General features: G+C 41.7%; 1 protein-coding gene across 1 annotated transcript in view; it reads left to right on the plus strand.

The window, feature by feature from the left end:
• ADAMTS18 (ADAM metallopeptidase with thrombospondin type 1 motif 18) overlaps positions 1-3793 on the plus strand; it is a 128152-nt gene extending 124359 nt beyond the window's left edge. The window contains exon 23 of the mRNA XM_037144730.2: positions 2156-3793. Within this exon, the coding sequence (XP_037000625.2) occupies positions 2156-2271 (116 nt within the window). The 3' untranslated portion in view covers positions 2272-3793. The remainder of the gene's footprint in view (positions 1-2155) is intronic.
• The last annotated feature ends 17907 nt before the right edge of the window (positions 3794-21700 follow it).

Consider the following 21700-nt stretch of genomic DNA (forward strand, 5'->3'; position numbering starts at 1 on the left):
GCGCCCTTCACATCCATGAGAACCATGCTCCTTGCAGGTGTAGAGGCATAAATCCAAGCAGTTCCTGCTCAGAATGATCTCATATGCAGGGAGAGTTAATTATATAAGGCTTTTTAGTCATCAATTCTTACTTCGAAAGGGAGAAATGGTAATCTTGCCAGTCCATTTTTCCAAACACATGGAAAAGTAAGCGCCAGAGATTGTACTAATCAGCGGGAATGCAAGCGTAAACAGGCATTGCCCTCAAGGAGCTCACATATTAGTTGAGAAGATAAGTTAATTACAGACAATTAGAGTGAACATGGGTTGTCCTAGGACTACGGCTTAAATGTTTTCTTAATCCAAAGGCTGTGCAGCGAGTACTGAGGGGAAAATGGGAAATTCCGTTATCCAGGTAGGCTCCGCCACTCCTCACCAGTACAACTTCTTTCCAAGCAATCGAACAGCATATTTTTCTCAGCCTAATCGGATTTCCTTGGGCTAAAGAATCATGTATCTGCTGAGTTGTCTTTTTATTTAATCACAGCTTTTCCAAGACCATCCAGTCTTTTACCCTATGCTCTCCAATTTGTGGTGAATCAGATTCAGGACTCTGACTCAATTCCTATCTCTCTCTCCATTGTTGTTTACCTACTTCTCCTACAGCCTTTGCTCTAGGCTCTGGGCATCACTTTCCCTTCCTCTGCCCTCCCCCAATCTTATCTGAGGCTAACACAAGACCAGAAAGCTAGTAATAAGCAGTTGCTCCGAGCCAGGCCACCTCTAGACAATGCCGGAATTCTACAAACCTGCAGCCTTTCTCAGCAGAAAGCTAAAGAGTGGGGGGGTCATATGCACATTCCTAGACCATCTCCTCCTTTCTTCACTGTCAGTGATTTCAAATTTCCACTGTGTAATCAGATGGCTCCAGATGCAATCACACATACAAAGATTGCAGGAACCTGGTCAGCCAATGCCAGAGCTACCTTCTATTCTGAGTGGCTGGGAGCTAATGGCAAGTTTGGGGTAGAGGCATTACAGGAACTGGCTTAAGGATCACGGGGGTCACTATGAGGCAGGATGTGTGTGTTAAAGGGAATTTTAGGCAGAAGAATGAAGGCTTGAAGAACTAACCTTCAGCAGCTCCGAATCATAGAAAGGGAGGCTACCATCGGGAGCAGCAGGAGAGCTGAGAGTTTTGCATGCTGTGACCAAAGGCACTGTGGAGAGCCATTAGAGGAGGAACTCGGAAGGCACTTGAGTAGATGCCCGTGGGTAATGAGGGCTTTTGTGGGAGTTGAAGGTACAGGCAACTCAAGGCTTGCATAGAGGAGGGGAGAACCATCCCAGCTATGAATGAGAATAATGACATAGCGGGTAGACCCCAAATATTAAATTCTTGACAATCCAGTACAACGGCTGGGCCCTAACTCCTCAAACATGTGTTATGTTTACATGAAGAACATCTTACTTACAATTTCATATGCATTGTGTGTCTCACAAGGCCCCTCTGGATCAGAATCCCTGATGTACGGCGTCCTACTTCCAATCAATAATCCCATCTGCTGTCCTGCTTAAAGAAGTTAGAAAGGACTGGTGTTGACTTACATTTACTTAGTTGCAAATTGGCTATGAGATTTACTTAAAACCACACAGAGTGTTGCAGCTGGGTCTCCAATACAGGTGTCCCAACTCCCAGTACATTGGCTTCTTGTTCCCCAAAGTAATCTGCACAGACCAGCAGCAGCATCCGCTGTGTGCTTGTTAGAAGTACAGGACCCCAGCACTCAGCAGAGACCTTCGGAACCAGAACCAGTGGTTTCACAAGATCCTCCGGTGATTTTAAATGTGCTGGTCTAGGTACTTCCCTTGGGTGCAAAATGCATGTCCCAGGCTATTTGGGGAGGATCAGATCATCTCTAACTAGAGATGACCTTTTGTCTTAATATCCATAATATTCGCTTTTCTCCCACCTGTTTAAATTTTGCTAAGGGTCATAGTCCCTTTTGATGTCTGAATGCTGCTTTCCCCACCTTCCTGCGAAAGTCCTAATGGATAAGAAAAAACACTCAGAAGCACAGGCAGGTGGATACGAGGCCTTTGATCTGCAGGATTTCACCTTAAGAAAAGAGACTGAGCCTTTTCCTAACACACTAAATCTGTTTTCTCATCTTAGAGGATCCAGCCTGTGTGGATTTCTTCGGCTGGTGTCATCTAGTCCCTCAACACGGTGTCTGCAACCACAAATTCTACGGCAAGCAGTGCTGTAAGTCCTGCACGAGGAAGAGCTGACACCACCCGGGCTCACCTTCCAGGTCCAGGACTGCTGACGGCCGCGGCAGCTCACCAGTGGTCTGCAGCGTTGAGGGGCCAGCTCCGAAGAACAGGTGGGCTTCTCTTCCAGTTCCCCCGAGCACATGGTACTCTGAAGCACTTGAAAATGGGAAGCGACGACAAATCTGACAGAGAACAAATGAAAACAGTGTGGATTTGCACTGTGTGCATGGAAGCAGTGATGAGTCACCCTGAGACAGGTCAACTTTTAGTTTTGTCCAAGTGAGAATCCGGCCACCTTTGGACACACTCCCCTTGGAATCTGAAAGTTACGACTTCAGGTCATAGGCTGAGAGCTGGAGGAATCAGACACGGACGGGACGTTTACTTGGAGCTCATGGCAGGGCTTGCCGCTGGACTGGCAAGCGTCACGTTATGTTCATGTAGTGTGCGAGTGTGTTTATCATTTTGTTTAAAGTGTATTCTGCTTAGAGAGAGTCTTCAAGACTAAAATTCACAACTTGAAAAGGATTATTCTAAAAACACAGCAACACGGACTATTTAAGATTGCTGTTTAGTTGAAATTCACCCTCTGGGGATAAAAAAAAAAAGCTCATAAGAAGGGTGAATATTAACGCCCCGCACATGATATCAACCTCGTAACTTTTGGTGCTAGACAGGATCTTCTAGTCTGCTCTTTGGGAATCAGAATTGGTGAAATGTTTATTTCTGGTAAAAATCTAGGAAGAGTTAAATAGCAGTGTGCTGAAGGAGAGGAGACCATTATTTGTAATGCTCCCTACTTATTATCATAGCTGCTTGGAAAATTAAAGGCCACTTGTGGGCTTTTTTCCTACCAACTGACATGTTTAAATTTGCCCTAGGATTTAGTTTACAAGAAAAAAGTCATAGTGGCAGTAGCAAAATCCATCTGTCTTCTTGCTACATTAATACTAATAAATCATAATATGGCAAAACCGTTCAGTGAATGAGTATTTTCCAATCTTTCAGATGATATTTTCAGTCTTCAAAAGCCCGCTGTCGGTTGGCACTAATGAGCTTAAAATTGTCCTCAATTGCAAAAACACCACACTAATTTGCCAAAACCAGAGTAACTTACAAGACTGAGTCCTCCTGTAATTTTTGGAGCTGTGGTCATAAAGGATGTATTTATATAAATTCTACTCTATTCCTCAAGTTTTTGATGAATGTAACCCAGTTTTACGGCTTTAAAAAGTTTGATTCAAACAGGGGTTTGCCAGCTCAGCACAACCGACCGAGGAGACGGCGGTCTGTTAAACTCGGGGTGTCCTTTGTCCCCTCTCAAACTTCCGATGGGTAATTAGGATACTGTCTCAGCTCTCTTGGCCTAGAGTAGTGGTCATTTTATCACCAGAAAAACGATTTATACATCACCACCCTTGAAAAATTACAAGTTATTTGTTTCTTTATATAATTATCATTTTATTATTTTATGGAGAAATTAATTTATTAATAGCCTATTGTTATGTGTTCTCACTTGCTTCTCTGAGTGATATTAATTCTGAGGAAAAGTGTTGAATAAAACCATGGGTTATGGAGAAAAGTCAAAATATATGTATAATATTTAATTATTTTATAAGTTTTATAATAAAGTGTTGTTTCTTTATCTTTGAAACTTGTTATGTTCTTGAATAAATTAGTGAGAAGTCAGTTATTTCCAAGGTGATTTAACTGCATAAGTGATAAGTTGAGAAATTTTTAGGGGTAGAGATATTAATGAATTTTCCTGTTTGATAGTTTTTAATTTTATCATATACAAGCACTGAGATGAAATAGATGACATATTTACTGTTTTATATGGACACTAAATTATTTTCTTCTGCTCTAATGATCATGTAAACATTTATGGAAATCATCCGAGTTAGCTAAATCTCTAGTAAAATTGTTTTGCAAAGAGAAAAAGGAAGGAAGGAAAAAAAAACCCCTAAATAACGGACCAGAAATAAACCCACGCCTATATGTTCCATTAATCTACGACACAGGAACACCCATTATATAAAGACAGTCTCTTCAGCAGTGTTGGGAAAACTGGACAGATACAGGCAAAATATTGAAATGACCACTTTCTTACACCATGTACAAAAGTAAACTCAAAATGGATTAAAGACTGAAATGTAACCCCCAAACCATAAAACTCCTAGAAGGAAACGCAGGGGGTAAATTCTTTGACATCACTCTTAGTAACATTTTTTGGATATGTCAAGCAAATAAAGAAAAAAATACACATCAAACCAAAATGTTTTTGCACAATGAAGGAAACCAACAAAATAAAGAAACCTACTAAATGAGAGTGATACCTCTGGTAAGGGGTTAATAACCAAAATACATATATTAAAAAAAACACACAATTTAACAGCAGAAAAAAAACCCAAACAATATGATTGAAATATGGGCAAAGGACCTGAAAGACACTTCTCCAAAGAGGATGCACAGATGGCTGCTAGACATATAAAAAGACAACATCATGAGAGAAATGCAAATTAAAACAATGAGATATCACTTTATACCAGTCAGAATGGCTGTCATCAATAAATCCATGAACAAGTGCTGTTGAGGACGTGGAGTGAAGAGAACTCTTGTACACTGTTGGTGGGATTACAAACTGGTATGGCCACTATGAAAAACTGGGGTTTCCTCAAAAATTAAAACCAGAACCGCCGTACTGACCCAGCAGTTCCACCTCTGGGTATTTATCTGAAGAATTCCGAAGCACCAACTTGAGAAGACATGTGCACCACACATGCACTACAGTACTGTTCACAGAAGCCAAGATGTGGAAGCCACCTAACCGTCCGACAATGGATGGGTGGGTAAAGAAGTGGTGTGATGGAATATTACTCAGCCATGAAAAATAATGGAGTCTTAACCTTTGGGACAGCTTAGATGGACCTAGGGGATATTATGCTAAGTGAAATAAGTCAGAGAAAGACAAATGTGGAATCTAAAAAACAAAATGAACAAACAAAACAGAAACAAACTCATAGATACAGAGAACAAACTGATAGTTGCCAGACAGAAGGGAGTTTGGAGAATGGATAAAAAAGGTATGCAATACATTGGCAGTTAAACAGCCCCCAGAGTGGGAAGCACAGTGAAGGGAATACAGTCAATAATGTCATAATAACCATGTGTGGTGCCAGATGGGTGTCAGACTTATGGGGGTAATGACAATAAATGACATAAATGTCTAAACACTGTGTTGTACACTTGAAACTAAATCAATATTGTATGTCAACTACAGTTAAAAAACAAAAAATATTTTTAAAAGATAAAAGAATAGAAAATCGGAAAGCAAAAAGAAATTTGCATATGTTCCCCTGGCTGGTACAGGTGGCAAGCACAAGGCCCGTGGGCCAAACCCGACCCTCCACCTTGTTTTGTCCAGCTCTGCGCCCTGTTTCTGCCTGGCAGCGGTGCTGAGCTCTCGCTTAACTGTTAAGGAGCAGTTACAGTCATGCAGTCCTAACATTACATTCAGCTCTTTGAAGGCAACCTGGAGGCTGATGTGGCGCCCAGTGAAGATGAGTTTGACGCCCCTGGCCTGAGGGAAAGGCGATGGGCTGTGACTGCAGATAAAGCTGTGTCTTCAACCCCAAAAGAAACGATCTTGAAAAAAAATCAAAGAAGTAGAGCTTCATTTACAAATTCTAATTCTAAAGGGTGGGCCCTGCCCCAGTTTAGCTCTGGTGAATTCATTAACCAGAATGCAGTATTTCACAGTCCCCTACCTATAAACTTCTAAAATTTGTACATAATTGTGCCAGACTCAGGATCATTCTGGACCATGATTACAGATTTTATATACAATCCTCTTTATTGACTACTATACCAAATCCTTGTGTAATTATCACTTTCTTTTCCTATGAAACATTCAAAGTCTTTTTAAAAACGAAAAGAGCAATTTTTCTCAGGTTTTTCAAAATTTGAGTCATCAGACCAAGAGAGAATAAAATCGTCCAGGCAAAGTGAATCCAGTTGACCTGAATAAAAATATTTTTCCCCGAATATATGATTACATATATTTAATATGTAAATCATTTATGCATACATAATTTTAAAATATATTTAACAGGACTTTATATGAATTACTGCTAATTGGAAAACATAATAAAAAGAAATTCGGTTAAAGATGAAAAATGGTATAAATGGCAGAAAGGAGTGTCTTTACACAATTAGGTAATAAAATATTATTAATATTAAGTAACCATATACTTGTGCTTACTGGGTACCAAGCACTGTGCTAATAAGCTCTTTACATGTTATCTCATTTAATCCTCACAACAGCCTGCTTAGGAAGACAGTGTACTCTTCCCCTTGGGGATGAGGACTCTGGATTCAGACATTTGGCCCAGAGGCACATGGCCATCAAGTGATGGGTTGGGGTTCAAACCCAGGTCATCTGGTCCTCTCCTGTCACTGTGCTGCATTGCCCTGGGAGAGCTGAAATAAAAAGGACCTGTAGTCCTCAGAACTCCGTGCGTGTGAAGAGGATCAGTAACCAGATGGCCACTGGTGGTGAATTATGGGCGGAGCTGGATGGCTTCAGATGGGGAATTGGGAACGGGAGGCCATGAATTCCCACTTAGCTGGTCTTCTCAGTACAGGATACTTACAGACTCATTGCATAACTGTCTTTACCCCCTAATAACTGCTTCTGTCTGGAATGATAGTGTTGTTTCCTGAGCAACAGAATCTCAGAGACTGAAGCCTACAATGTCAAGTCCATTAGCATTGGGAGAGAGCCAGTAAGAGGGAGTGAGGAACAGCGCCCTTGGTCTGGATTCTATATGCCAACTGGAGGGAAGGATGACCTCACAGCAGTGTGTACCACACAAGGAATGGTTAAGGAATTAATAGCACAGAACCCGTTATTTATTGCTCAATGCAGTGAAGAAAAGGCCATTTACTTAAGTTCTATTCTGTTTACTTTAGTAATGAAAAGCATATGCTGTAAGTCCTCAATGTCATCAATAGGTTCTGTGACATTAAGTGAATGACAGGCTTATAGACATAACAGGAGTCCAGTTCCTACAGCATCTCGCCAATGTTACAACAGAACTGTGTTGAATGAAATGGTAGCATTGGAGAACCTGCTGGATATGAAAGGCATGTTTTGTCTGCCTTACCTTATCTTTCCCAGTAGATCTTAAGTCCTCGAACACTTCCACGGCTTCAGCTGGTACTAAGGATCTTCACTTGATTGAAGTACCTCCCATCAGCGCCCCCGGATCTGGGTCATCGTGTGTCCCCTCCAGAGAGACTGCAGGCAGAGTGATGCTGGAACGGCTGTCACTCATTACTCCCACCTTCAGTTTCCCTGCAAACAAGCACCAAACACCCCTGCTGAATTTCTCACTTACTGACTTAAGTAAATAATTGTTTCATCTAGTAAAATATTATTGAAAAAACAAGTTTATTATTAAAGTAATTTTACATGCTTTAAAAAATTTTTTATTGTCAATGAATTACAGTAAACTTTTAATAACTCCTTTAAATGCAAAATCTGTATTATTTGCCATAAATAGAAAGTAGCTATAAAAGTACTAAATAATATTAACATTTAAGTTAATTTTAATTAAAAATAAAATATTGTCACTATAATGGGTTTACAGAATGCATACTGAAAAAACCCTCAGTGAGGATTAGTAAACCGAGTGTATCTCCTCAGGAACATTCCACTTAGCATCACTGAGCTTACGATAAAGATGGAATTTCCTGTCAAATAAGATTATTTTAATCTTGAGTCCCAATTTATATCTGTACATAGGAAAGGCATATTACATTTATTAACTGTACCTTTGCTGATAGAGTTAGACATTGAGAGTCACTGACACTGAGTTAGGCAGTGACTTTGGTTCAACAAATTTTTGTGCATAGAGAAGCCGTCAGGAGCAATACCCACAACAGAGTTCTCCGAATGTGTCCAGTTATTTGTTGTTTCTGCAGCATAATGCCAAGTCTCCTTGCCCACCCACAACCTCCATTGTGTGTGAATAGTATGAAGAGAGTCTTTGAGGTACATCCAAGTGTTTTCCTGAACTGTGATTAGTGATGGTCACGGTTGAGTTCATAGACCATTCAGTACCAAAAAGCAATTTACATATTGTCAGTTCACTTAATGGACAAAGGACGTGCAAGGAGTGTTTCCAGCACCCTAACTGGGTTGAGAAAGAAGCACCAATGTCTAGGAAAAAGAAATCCTGTAGGCCGTGTCTGCCCAGGCCCCTCTGTTCCTTTCTACCCCTCTTCTCTTCCTCCCTGCACTGCCCTGGCCTCCCCGCCAAGGCTGCCTCTGCCCACACAGGTCAGATCGCCTGCCAGGACCTAGTGTGGCACCGCAATGCCCATGCCACATGCTGGCAAACTGCTCCGGGTGAATACTTGGTACTCCTGAACCCTCTATGGCCATGGCCAACAGCCTTTCTAAAACCAGTGCGCAATACGAAAGGTAGCACTTCCGCTGGAATAAGCGAGCAATCAGAGCCCTCGGAGCAGATGGTCTCTGAAGGTGAGCCAGGGCCAGGGGCTATTCCTGCTGAAGGCCCAGACATGTTTCCCTCTGGCTCCCTCCTCTCTCTTTTTTTTTAATGTGACTGGAGCACAGAAAGCACAGGGCAGCCCCCTCTTGGACGAAGGCCTAGCCAGCTCTCCTGTTCTGGCCCTCTCGTTCCACGCACTATGTGGTCGAGTATCTCCCCTTTGGGTCTTCTCTCCCCTGCCCCGTCCCCTTTGAACACAAGTTGAAGCTAGAGTACATATCAAGACAATAGTTTCTAAATAACTAGTAGCATCACAATCACAAGAATATTTTACAAAAAATTCCCAGGTCCCATTTTAGAAGTATAATTACTGTATTTTTTGGACTGTAATATACACCCCCCCCAATTTGGAAGGAAAATGGGGGTGCATCTTAAAGTCCAAATATAGCTTACCTGGTTTACTGTGTTGGGGGGCATTGGTAGGGGGGAGTCACACTTTATTGAATATTTTACCACATTTTTTGGTTCAAAATATTTTTTTTCCTATTTCCTCTTCTAAAACCTAGGTGTGTCTTATGGTCTGGTGCATCTTACAGTTTAAAAAATATGGTCATTAAGCCTGGGGTAGGAACTGGAAATTCATATTTTGAAAGGCATTCGAGTTTCTCAAAGAACAACCAGTTTCAGAACCACTTGTCTAGGGCAAGTAAAGAAGCGCTTGAATGGACAATATACAGGGGCCCAAGATAGACATAGCCTGTGCATCTTCTAACTCATAATCTAGTTAAAGATACGGGAAATCAAATAGGACCCTTAATAGAGAATTATCTAGGAAAGAGGACTGTGGGACCACGAAAAGAGCATGGTATGAAATTGTTCTCCAGTTCCTTCTGTAACTATTTAATTCGATCAATGAGATGAAGAAGATAAACTTAATGTGAGCATGCATTTTTTTAAAAATGCCAAAGTTGATTCCCTAAACTCTTTCAAAAAGGAGAAACATTCTCAGTACCAATGCTAAGGGCAAAGATAGCAGGTGTGTTTTGACCCAAACCATATCACAAATCAATATGTTTAAAATGGCCACACATGCCCAGTTAAGAGAGTAGTTTGATTTACTATGCTTGCTGTGTTAAAAACAAACAAACAAACATAAAACAACAGAATAATTGAAACAAGGATAATGAAATCCTCCTGCCCCTGACTGGGTCATACGAAGAAAGAAACCAGATTGGCAGGAAGCCCTTCATTTTTATGGTGATGTCACAGAAGGATAAGGCCCTGCCAGGAACGAGGCTGTTCCTACCGGAGAAGAGGAGGGTGGCAAGCACCATCAAAGTTCTGAGCTCTGGTTGCAGAAACAGTTGAAAGAATTGGAACCTTGCACATTACTCGCTCAGTCTGCGCTTTAGGAGTTTGGCAGGAGCAGCTACATCTGTATTTGTAGCCACCCACATCCTTAGAGGGGAAATATATATATCCCACACATTAAAAGATTAAAAGATATATACCTGGGAGAAGTTATTTGGGACGGTGTTCTTTAATATTTTGTGGGATTTTATAAAACAGATTTTTTTAAATCTATGTTTTAAGAGTCACCTTAGATAAATTTTAACTGTTTTGTATGTTTTCATAAAACTGCCCCAGATTTACGTGGAAAACCCAGAATAACAATGCAGTAGGATGCTAGAGTTCCCAAAGACCAGCAACAGATGGGGGATGAGAGGGGGGGGCAACGATGCTGAGACAATGGGATCATAACTAACATTAATGCGCATCTGCTGTGCACGAGGGCTGTACTTTGTAATGCCCACTCATTAATCTGAATTTCTGTAGTTATCCGAATCTTAAAACAAATGTGAAATTATTAACTCCCCTTACTTTGCATATGCATCACAGCTCACAGACATTTCACACGATGACACTGGATTTATGGAGACACTATTATGTTGATTAAGAGCAAGGAATTTACATCCACACAAACCTCAAAGTCATAGCCTGAGTTTCCCCCAAAGACTCATCTTCTCAGTGACAATGTCACCTCATTTCTTTGAGCCTTAATTTCTTCACCTAGGAACAGCGTTTTATCATTTACTCAACCAAGTTTGCACCACTTGTGCCAGATAGGACAAGATTGAAGAGAAATAGGGTTCTGCCCCCATCAAGCCTATGATTCATGGGTGAGGACAGCCATTATTACCAAGATACCTCATTGGAAAAAACACAAAACTGCACCAAATCAGGGCTAAGCAGAAAAGGTGTGTGGTTGTAGCATAAGCCCCCTAGTCACTGGAACCCTTCCTCATTTCCTTGCACACCAGTCTTTGGTGTGATTTTGCTCCCAAAGCCAGCACCTGCATTTCCTTTTCCAAGGTCACGCTCTTGCTGCTGGCACTCACTGGGCTGCAAAAAGCAGAAAACCACAAGTGCCTGGAAATGTACTGCCCCCTCAACCTTGGGAAGACGCTCCACCCATGTGCCATTCACTTGTTAGTGACTGACCTCGTCAGGAGTAACTACAGTAACTAGGACTGTTTGAATGTTCAGTAAGGTGTTGGGCACTGAGTGGGAAGGCCTGTCACCCACTAATACTCAGCAAATGGTGACGGCAAAAAATACTGAGAAAAAGAACCAGAATAGTGAAGAAGCACAGATGTTCTTGCAACAGCAAAGGAGATTTGAAGCATACAATTAGAGTTTTATAATTTTGAAGCTTTTCAGAAAAACTTTGAGAAGCAAGTTCATTTGTGGCCAAGATTTCTTGAGGCCCTGGACCTGACCCCCACTCCATGCTGGCAGACCCCTGGCACAAGTACACGGCTGAGGTCCTCAAAGAGCAGAGCGCTGCCAGTAGAATGGCCAGCTGCCAAACCCCGCCTCTCCCCAGAGTGGGAGAAGGCTGGTTCCTGTGTGACCGTTAATTAAATCCTAACTGGGTGGGCACTTTTAACGTCTTTTCCAGTAGCAGCCTTACTAGCAGAGTTCATAACTGAACTGCAGCCAGTCTGAGCCAGGGAACAGGAAACAACCTTTGGTGGGGTCCAAAGTGCTTGTTCTCCATCCAAATTGACTCACCCAGGTAGAGGTCTGAGCTGGAGGTCAGCCTGTGATTCTCAATGGACGAATTGTTTCCACCCATCTCCCCCCTGCAAGGTCCGGAAGACATGAAATAGGATTTGGGAAGATTAATGTGCTGCTTTACCATATTGTCTATCTGGAAGGCACACTCCGGGTATTGTTCACCAGCACAAAGGGTCTTTCAGAGTTACTCTGCAAGGACTGCTTTTTGGAAGATTATGTTTGGGAGTTAGGTGTCTCGGTATCCCTCCTACAAAGTGCCAGGGAGATTTAGTAGTGATCTAGATAATCTTATCAAGCCAGATCATTCAGATACCGGTTTTTACTGCCTGCAAATGTGGTAGCCAAAGAATCACCAGCTAGTTTAATTTCTTTCCGAAGCCTTTACAGCCCACAAAGAAAAGTGGGCTGACACTTGCAAAACCCTGGTCATGTGCCAAATACTGTCCGAGGCACTTGATTGGCCTTCCCTGCTTTCATTCTCATTTCAAACCTCTCTCCATAATTTCCTCCCTTTTAAGGACAAGAAGACTGAGTTCAATAAAGGTAAATAACTCACTTAAAGTCACACAGGAAAACATGACATTACAAGGCATAGAATATAGGTCTGTTTCAGGTTATAAAATCTTTCCACTTAGAAGATAGAGGAGCCTATTTTTAATAAGAAGGCAATAATAAGATGTGTTTAAAGATTGTCCTGTGGCTTCCACTGATAGGATGATGGTATAAGCCTCCTAAAGACTAACTCTGATACAGACAAACTTTGGACAAAATGTGAAAGCCACCTGCTGAGAGAGCTGGAGAATAAACATAAGCAGGCACATGTTTGAGGGGAGTGAGATGTGGAGAAGCAAAGAGGAAAGGGAATTTCTTTTCCTTTCATTTCCTTTCCATGAGGAATCCCAGATGTTAGACTTAGTACGCAAAGGTTTTAAATCTGCTACTTTAAATACTCCAATCAACCCCAAAACAAGGCGCAAGTTTCTCACATTTAAAGGACCAGAACAGACCAAAAATGTCGCAGGAAGACCTCAAAGCCCCAGAGATAAATCTAAGCGACGAAGAAATAGCAAAACTCTCAGACGCACAGTTTAAAACACTGGTCATCAGCTTCCTCACAGATCTGGTTGATTATAGCCACAAATTAGAGAAACATATGAAGGCTAAATTAAGGGAAATGAATGGAATTCCACAGGAAACCCATAGAGATGAAAAGGAAACTGGGACTCAAATCAATGCAGTGGACCAGAAGAAAGCAAATAATGGCCAAACAGAAAAGAGTCAAGGAGCAAGAATTCAAAGAAATGAGGAGAGTCTTAGGAACCTCCAGGACATCTTTAAATGCTCCAATATCCGAATTATAGGGGTACCAGAAGGGGGAAAGACACAACCACCAGTGGAAAAACTATTTGAACAAATAATAAAAGAAAATTTCCCCAATCTGGCAAAGGAAATAGACTTTCAAGAAATCCAAGAAGCCCAGAGAGTACCAAAAAAGTTGGACTCAAGAAGAAACACACCAAGGCATATCATAATTACATTAGCCAAAATTAAAATGAAGGAGAGAATCCTAGAAGCAGCAAGAGCTAAGGGGACAATCACCTACAAAGGAGTCCCCATCAGACTGTCAGCAGATTTCTCAAAAGAGACCTTACAGGCAAGAAGGGGCTGGAAAGAAATATTCCAAATCATGAAATCTAAAGACCTACAACCAAGATTGCTCTATCCAGCAAAACTTTCATTTAGAATGGAAGGACAGATAAGGTGCTTCTCAGATAAGACCAAATTCAAGGAGTTCATCATCACCAAGCCCTTATTATATGAAATGTTAAAGGGACTTATCTAAGAAAAAGAAGTTAAAGAAACATGAACAGTGAAAGAACAACAAGCTCACAGTTATTAACAACCACACCTAAAACGAAAGCAAACTAAAAGAACAGCTAGATCAGGAGTGGAAATATAGAAATGAAGATCTCAAGGAGAAGTAGAGGGGGAAAAAAAAACGGGGGAAAAAAAAAAAAAAAAAAAAAAAAATTGGGGGGAAAATGTCTGATGAACTAATGTATAAGAGTGATGGTAAAGTATGAAAAGTGTCCTAAATAGAGACTGTCCATAAAAAGACTATGATATAGAAAAAAAAAACTAAAAATTCTAGAATTTAAAAAGTTTAATAACTGAAATAAAAAAAATATATGATCGAGGCTAAGCATCAGATTTGCGCAAGCAAAAGAAAGAGTCAGTGAACTTCAACACTGGTCAGTTGAGCTTACTCTAGCTCTGTGATACAATTTAAATGCAGAAAGTGTGATAACCCCAGTTTGCTCTCTTTTTTTTTTCTTCTCAGATTTGTTGGTCTATTTGGGGTCTTTTGTAGGTCCATATGAATTTAGGGATTTTTTTTTCTATTTATGTAAAATATGCCATTGGAGTTTTCATAGGAATTGCATTGAATCTATAGATCACTCTGGGAAGTATGGACATTTTAACAATGTTAATTCTTTGAACACATTAACATAGGATATCTTTCCATTTGTGCCTTCTTCAAATTCTTTTATCAATGTCTGACAGTTCTCAGTGTATAGATTTTTCAGCTTTGTTAAATTTATTGTTTTGGTGCTGGGATTTCTTTAAATTTATATTTCAATAGTCTGTTGTTGGTACATAAAGAAAACTGATTTTTGTAAGTTATATCTGAATTTTACTGAACTGTTTCATTACTTCTGACCATTTTTTTGTGGAATCTTTAGGGTTTCCTATGTGTAAGACTTAATTATGTGCAAAGAAAGACAACTTCATTCATTTCCTTTCTAATTTGGATGCCTTTTATTTCTTTCTCTTGCTTAGTTGCTGTGGCTAGGACCTCCAGTACAGAAGTGGTGAGAGCAGGCATCCTTGATCTTGATCTTAGAAGACGATTTTAGCATCGAGTAAGACATTAGCTGTTGGGATTGTCATATATGGCCTTAATCATGTTGAAGTATATACCTTCTATACCTAATTTTCTGAGGGTTTTTTTTTATCATGAAAGAATGTTGAATTTTGTCAAATCTCTGCATCTACTGAGATGATATGCTCTTTAGTCTTCATTCTATGAATGTGTGTCATATTTATTAATTTGCATATGTTGAACCATCCTTACACACCAGGGATAAATGCCACCTCATCGTGGTGTGGGACACTTTTAATGTGCTGTTGAGTTCAGTGTGCCGGTATTTTGGTCAGGACTTTTCCCATCCATGTTCATCAGAGACATAGGCTGTAATCTTCTCCCACAGTGTCATGATCTGGCTTTGGGATGAGGGTAATGCTGGCCTTGTAAAATGAGTTTGGAGGTGTTCCCCCTTCAACTTTTGAAAGAATTGTGAAGGTTTGGCATTAATTCTTTGTCAAATGTTTGGAAGAATCCATCGAGGAAGCCATCTGTCCTGAGATTTTCTTTGTTGGGAGGTTTTCATTCAATGCTTCGATCTTCTTGCACATTATTTTCGTGCTCAGGCTTCCTGTTCTTCATTATTTGGTCCTGGTAGGTTGTATTCCTAATGGCCAAAAGTTGGAAACAACTCAAATGTCCACCAACTGAAGAATGTTTAACCAAAGTGTGGTGTAACCATAATGTAAAATATTATTCAGCCATAAAAAGGAATGAAGTACTGATATATGATACATGACATGAAATAATTTTAAAACCACTATGCTAAATGAAAGAAGTAACTCACAAAAGATTATATATGGTTCCATTCATGTAAAATGTCTAGAATAGGGAAACCTGTAGGTTCAGAAAGTACATTAGAGATTGCCTAGGGCTAGGGGGAAGCTAAGATTCTGAGGGGTGATAGCTAAAGTGTGTTTTGAAAATATTCTAAAATGGGCTATGGTGATGAGTGCACATATCTGTGAATATATCCAAACCATTGCATTGTATACTTTAAATGGATGAACTGTATCGTATGCAAACTATATCCCTATAGAGCTGGGAGGGGGGTGTTTTTGGTTGTTGTTGTTGCTGTTTTATTTTTAAACACTTAAGCAGTGTAACACACACCAGAGCCACAGAAATCTTTCCACCACAGGCTATCAGAACTGAAAACAATGTTCTCTGGAGATGATTAGTTTGGGAGTTTTCAACTAAGGGTTGGACATCAGGATCACTTGGGGATCTTCTAACATACCTGCTCCTGAGCCACTGTAGGTTTTCTAAATGAAAATATTGCGAATAGAGCAAGAGCTTTCATATTCTGTAAGCTCAGAGGTGATGCGGTATGCAGCCGGGATGGAGAACCACAGCACCAGACCGAGAGCCTCCAACCTGTGCGGCACAGCTGGTCTACAGCAGGGGTGATACTCAGCTTCACCTGGCCTGCATCCCAGCCTGCTTTCTACGTGCTCTGCCACCTCGCAGAAATATTGGATTGGCCAAAAAAGTCCGTTTAGTTTTTTCCATAAAAGCCACATTTTTCATTTTCACCAATAACTTACTGATTTGGATATTCTGAGTATTTCAGCTATCTCCTGCTATTGGTTTCTAGTGGGTAGAGGCCAGGGGTGCTACTAAACATCTTCCAATGCATAAGATAGCCCAAGGGCAAAGAATTATTTGGCCAAAATGTCAATAGTACCAACAAACTTCGCAAACCACTTCTGACATGTTATGGGTCACAGCACCTTCTCCATACACTGCACAATTTTTTTGTGTGTGTTTCAGTTGTGTTTTTACCTCTCTTGAAATAATAAAGTGTAACATGCTGAAAATGCTGCATTATCTTCTTCCATCTTCAACATTAAAATGATTGCACAAAAATTCACCAATTCTGATAAGTTTTTTTAAGTGCACGCTGATATGACAGCTGTCACAATACAATCTAACAAAATTGTTTCGAGTGAAGTTAAAGAAAACTAAGCACTACTGGAGCCATTGTACAGAAAAAAACATAACTGGCTTTTTTGGCCAACCCAGTAATGCACTCAGTCCAAATATCAAGTATTACAGCACAGTATTCTGGTGACTGAGAATCTTGGGTGCATATGGTTCATTACTTAAAGAAAGAGATTTTAAGATTTACTGTCCCCATTCCCTGAATTGATTAAATAGACATTAGTAAAGGCATTAATTACAAAGTGAATTACTATGGTGCCTTTAAAAGAAGGAAGACAGAAAACCTGGAGTTTAAACTTTGCTTTGCATGAACCCTGTGGATGAACTTGTTTTTTTTTTATCTCATATCCTCCCTGAGTCGAGGGTCTCAGATGTTGTGATACTCAGCTACGAATGCATATCAGAACAACCCAAAGAGAATGTAAAAAATGCTATGCCCATGCTCACCTCCAGAATGTCTAATCTCACTGATTTGAAATAAAGCTGCAAGTTCCCCAGGTTACTCCTCTTCAGAGGGCTGGAAATCCTTGGTTAAATTCCAGCAACATCATAGATGAGTCATATAAGGGCTCTTCCAAGCCCTTGAATCTTCCATAATTTTATGATGGTTTCTATTCTCACTGAAAATCTAAGAATGACTTCAGCCTATTGTGTAAGGGGCCTCAAAGTGCAATTGCTACAGCAATTTGTTTATCTTCCCTGGGTGGGTTCAACCAACACAAATTAAAAACACTTGGGCTGAGTACTGGCTGCTGCCGTGACATGGGACACAGTGAGAACGGGGTCCGGGGGAAGTGGCTCTCAGGGACCTCTCTGGTGGAAAACTCAAATCAAAACCTTCTTAGATGTGTGTCACTGTTGCTCTGGTGCTAACCACAAACGCCCTGGCCGCACCTCGTCCATGGCGCAGCAGGCACAGCAGGCACTGCCGTTCTCTGGTTCCACGGACACCTAGTTCCTTCTCCTCGCACCTGAGAACATTCATGGATGTCGGCATAACTCTTGACAAGGAGAAACAACTGCACTGCTTTTGGACAGTGAAGGTCGCAGAGGAATGAGACAGGGGCATAAAGGAGCCCAGATCCCCCAACAGAAAAACATAAAGCTCACATTTCAAGATTGATGTGGCAGAGATGGTGTCCTTGTTCTGCCCCCTTTCCAATTTCCTCAGTTTCCCTCTCCTGAAAGAAAGCCAGTCTTACTGTTGAATAGTGACCTCCAGGACTTGCTTAGCACGTTTTTGCCTTTATTATTCCTTCCTCGGAGAAAGTCCTTCCCATGCGTGAAGTTAGGGTTCTGCATCGAGAACAGAGACCACTGCAGCTCAGAGGAAGGTGAATAAGCCCCTTGCAAGTTCTCTCTTTATAAAGAGCTCTTTTCTGCCTGTGCCCAGAACCAAATGCCCGAGTCTCCTCTCCATGTTCTGGAGTGAACGTCCGCTTTCCTCTCCCCTGTGCTCATTTGGTTGATGCACACTCTGTGTTATTGCTCTTCTGTAGGGAAGACTCTTGGGGATGAAATTAGTGATATTAAGTTACCAAAGAGATAAAAGAATAAAAACCAAATCTGCTCCGGCAATATAATTCTCTTCTTTCTGTCAAGGTTAGTGTCTGTCCTGAAAAAAGTGTATTACAATCAGACCTCAATTTTTCCCATTTCCAAATGGAGAAATTTGGGCAACATAATTTTCAAAGCTTGTTCCTGCTCTAACAGTTGTAATTTCCATTTTATCTCAGCTTTCCCTCGTAGAAGATTGTTCCTGATCAAAATGATACATAAGTTGAGGGTTTAAATAAAAATAGCACTTGGTGTCTTTTACGTTATCTTAGGTGCTATTTTGTATTTTTACCTCCTTAGTATTAATTTTGGCCCCTGAAAATAGGTTAGGAATGATCACATGAGGGAAGTGATATTAATTTAATTGATATATTCCACAAGTACCTGTTATTTGCCAACATTTAACTCAATATTAGAAACACTAGATAAGATATGGCCCTTTCTTCTATAAACTTCTTGGCCCTTTCTTTTATATGTCTCTTGGTGGAAAGATAAAACTGGACTTTACAGTAAAATGCATCTTTTCATAAGAGATAACCTAACAGACATATGTGCAGAGTTCTATGGGGAAACAAAATGATCATTACTTCCGTGGAATGGAGTCGGAGAAGACCTCACCCAGCTGGTGGCCCATGAGAGGACCCTAGACCAATGGATAGGAGAGCACCAGGTAAAGAGGAGGCGGGGCAGTCAGGGGAAACGCCCCAAGAGCTCCGCCTCCTGGGTCCGTGCCCTTGTGTAGTCCCCTCCCAGACTGATAAAAACTCACCTGTGTGACCTACAAAACTGCCCGATTAACTGTGTGCGATTCCCAAGACCAGGCCATAGAAAATATTGTGGTGTCTGTCTTGGTCCCCTTGGATTTCACGCTTGGTGGGAGTCTGCCCCCCTCCCCCATCCTGGGGGTGCTCAAGCAGCCCATGAAGAACTCACGCCTCCTGACAATGCCAACGGGGAGGGCCACCATGGAAGCAGACACCTGTCTGACTTCTTTCCTGCCTCCTCATGACAGACCTCAAGCCAGAGCCACCCCACTAACCACTTCTGAATCCCTGTGACTGCTGTGAGCCACTGTTTGGGGGTTATTTGGTGGCACCCAGGTTTATGTTGTGCTCTGAGATATGAAGGGAAGCAGTGAGGGATGGGGCTACAGAGGGGAAGGGGCAGATCCAACTGGAAAGGTTTCGTATTCAGGGTGAACCACAGAGAGCTGTAAGAGGGGGTTATTGTTGGTTTCAGCAGTGAATTAATGGCATTGAATTTGGGAGTTAGGAATTAAATGCCTAGACACTAGACCATGATCTGAACAAATGTGTGGGCACATACAACATTAGGCACAAATTATAATACATTTTTTCCTACTCGATTTTCTACCTCTACCTTTATCGGAGGTTGACTTACAGAGTTGCAGGAGAATTTATGGATTATAACATCCTCCTTCCCTCTTGAAAACTCTTATCCACAGCCTACTTGACAGAAGACCTTCCTGCCTCTGCTGCTTGAATATCTCCAGGGATGGAAAGCTCACTCCCAGTGGAGCCGGCCATCAACATGGTGATTTGAAAAGCTGTATGCCTCCCTGTAATTCTGACAGACCACTGGACTGGGTTTTGGCTTGTTTCTCCCACTGGTGACCTTCAGGCTAGAACTCTTAAGATCAGCCTGAACTTGGATGCAGATCAAGATTCTAGTGCCTGCCACCAGCCTGCTCATTCCCCTGAGATGAACTCACATAAATCAGTAATAAAATAATGATTCCGAGCTCCAACCTTGGAGATACTTATTAATTCTAGGCTGAGGTCTGTGAAGCAGAGTGATGGAGGCTTGACCCTGACACTGTGAACATGGCTTTACCCAATTGAGCAACAGAATATTCGGGGGAAAGCTGAACCCATCTGTCTCTCTGCCTGACATCCTATTTTGCAGCTATTTTAAGGCACTGGATTGAAAAAGACTTTGTATTAATTTGTAGTTTCCTGAATACTTCAGAGAGTTCGGACTGTAACAGATCCCATGCCATCTGACTCTGAGGGTCCCCAAGTGGCCGTAGCTGGAGGTGACTGAAAGGCCGCAGTCCCAGGGTGCCTATCAGGAAGATGAGGTCACGGTTAATCAGGACTTGGCTCAGACCAAGCTCTGGTAGAGGACGCCTCAAAAGCGTCCCAGCTTGTGTGAATCCCGTGCCTCCGCAGTCCGGGGTTAGAGCTCTTGGCGACCGTCAGAGCCCTCTTAAATGACTTGGATGTCCACACGGTTGCTTCGTCAGTAGGTTCAATCATCTGGGGTTTTAATAACTTTTAATCATTCGGTATGTTATAGAATCCCTGTAAGGTGCTGCCAAGACATAGTTTCAAGAGAGAGGAAATGGAGCAATGGAAGCAAGACTGTGAATGAGAGGGTCACCTTGTTTGTCAGAGGAACTTAAACTCTGGTGTCAGATCTGTGTGGGTATTGCACTGATCTCGGCCACTCGTGTGATCTTTAAAACTATGTAATAGGAGGTGCCTTAAGTCTGAGAAGTGTCGTATAGTGAAACAACGGTCTTAAAGTCAGATGGACCCACTTCTTCAAACCATGGCTTTGCTGGGACATCTAGATTCCATGGCAAGGAGTACAGTTAACTGAGAACTTCAGTTGCAGTAACTTCATTACCATTTCTGCTCAGTGTGGGGCATCTGTAATGGGCAATTTTTGCTCTGGAGCTCCCTGCTGAATTGGCCTACACCTTGTCAAAGCCCCCCCCACACACACACACAAGGGTACACATATGGGCACATGCACACACACACAGAATGAACCGCTTGAACTATTAATTCCATTTCGGGATCTACTTCCCAAAGGATCCAACTGACAGAGTTACTTAAGCTCTCTGAAATTCTACTTCTTCCTCCTTCAAATTGCATTGCTACCACACGCACCAGCAGAGCGCGAAGAGGGGACATGAGGTGGAAGACATAACGTGCCCTGGCTCACAGAACACCGCCACCAGGATTGTTTCCCTTCGTTCAGCTCACTAGTTGGGTCTTTCCCATCATTTCTGAGTAAAGATAAGGCATATTCTTCACTTTTATTCACCATCTGTGATATGCCTAAAACAGTGTTTGACCACCACAGGGGCGATGGGTTGCTGGGTACGCATACAACTGTAGATGAGACACATCTCCCACGAGTCTGTGACATCTTGAAGGTGGGCTTTGGCCTTCCTAAGTGCTCTGACAAATGGAGACCCGGACAGGAACACGGAGCAGGGACATCTAGCCTGGAATGCTGTGCAAAAACTACCCATGAGGAAGGCCCTCTATTTCAATGAATACACATTCACCAAGTGAAAGAGGAAGGTTGTTGCCTCAAGAGGGGACAGACCTTGCCAAGCGTCGAAGACACTGGACACCAGGTAGAGAGAGACAAAGTCAGGGTG

Source organism: Artibeus jamaicensis, unplaced genomic scaffold, assembly GCF_021234435.1.
Source record: "Artibeus jamaicensis isolate MK-2021 breed Jamaican fruit bat unplaced genomic scaffold, CSHL_Jam_final contig_464, whole genome shotgun sequence".
NCBI classification, from domain to species: domain Eukaryota; kingdom Metazoa; phylum Chordata; class Mammalia; order Chiroptera; family Phyllostomidae; genus Artibeus; species Artibeus jamaicensis.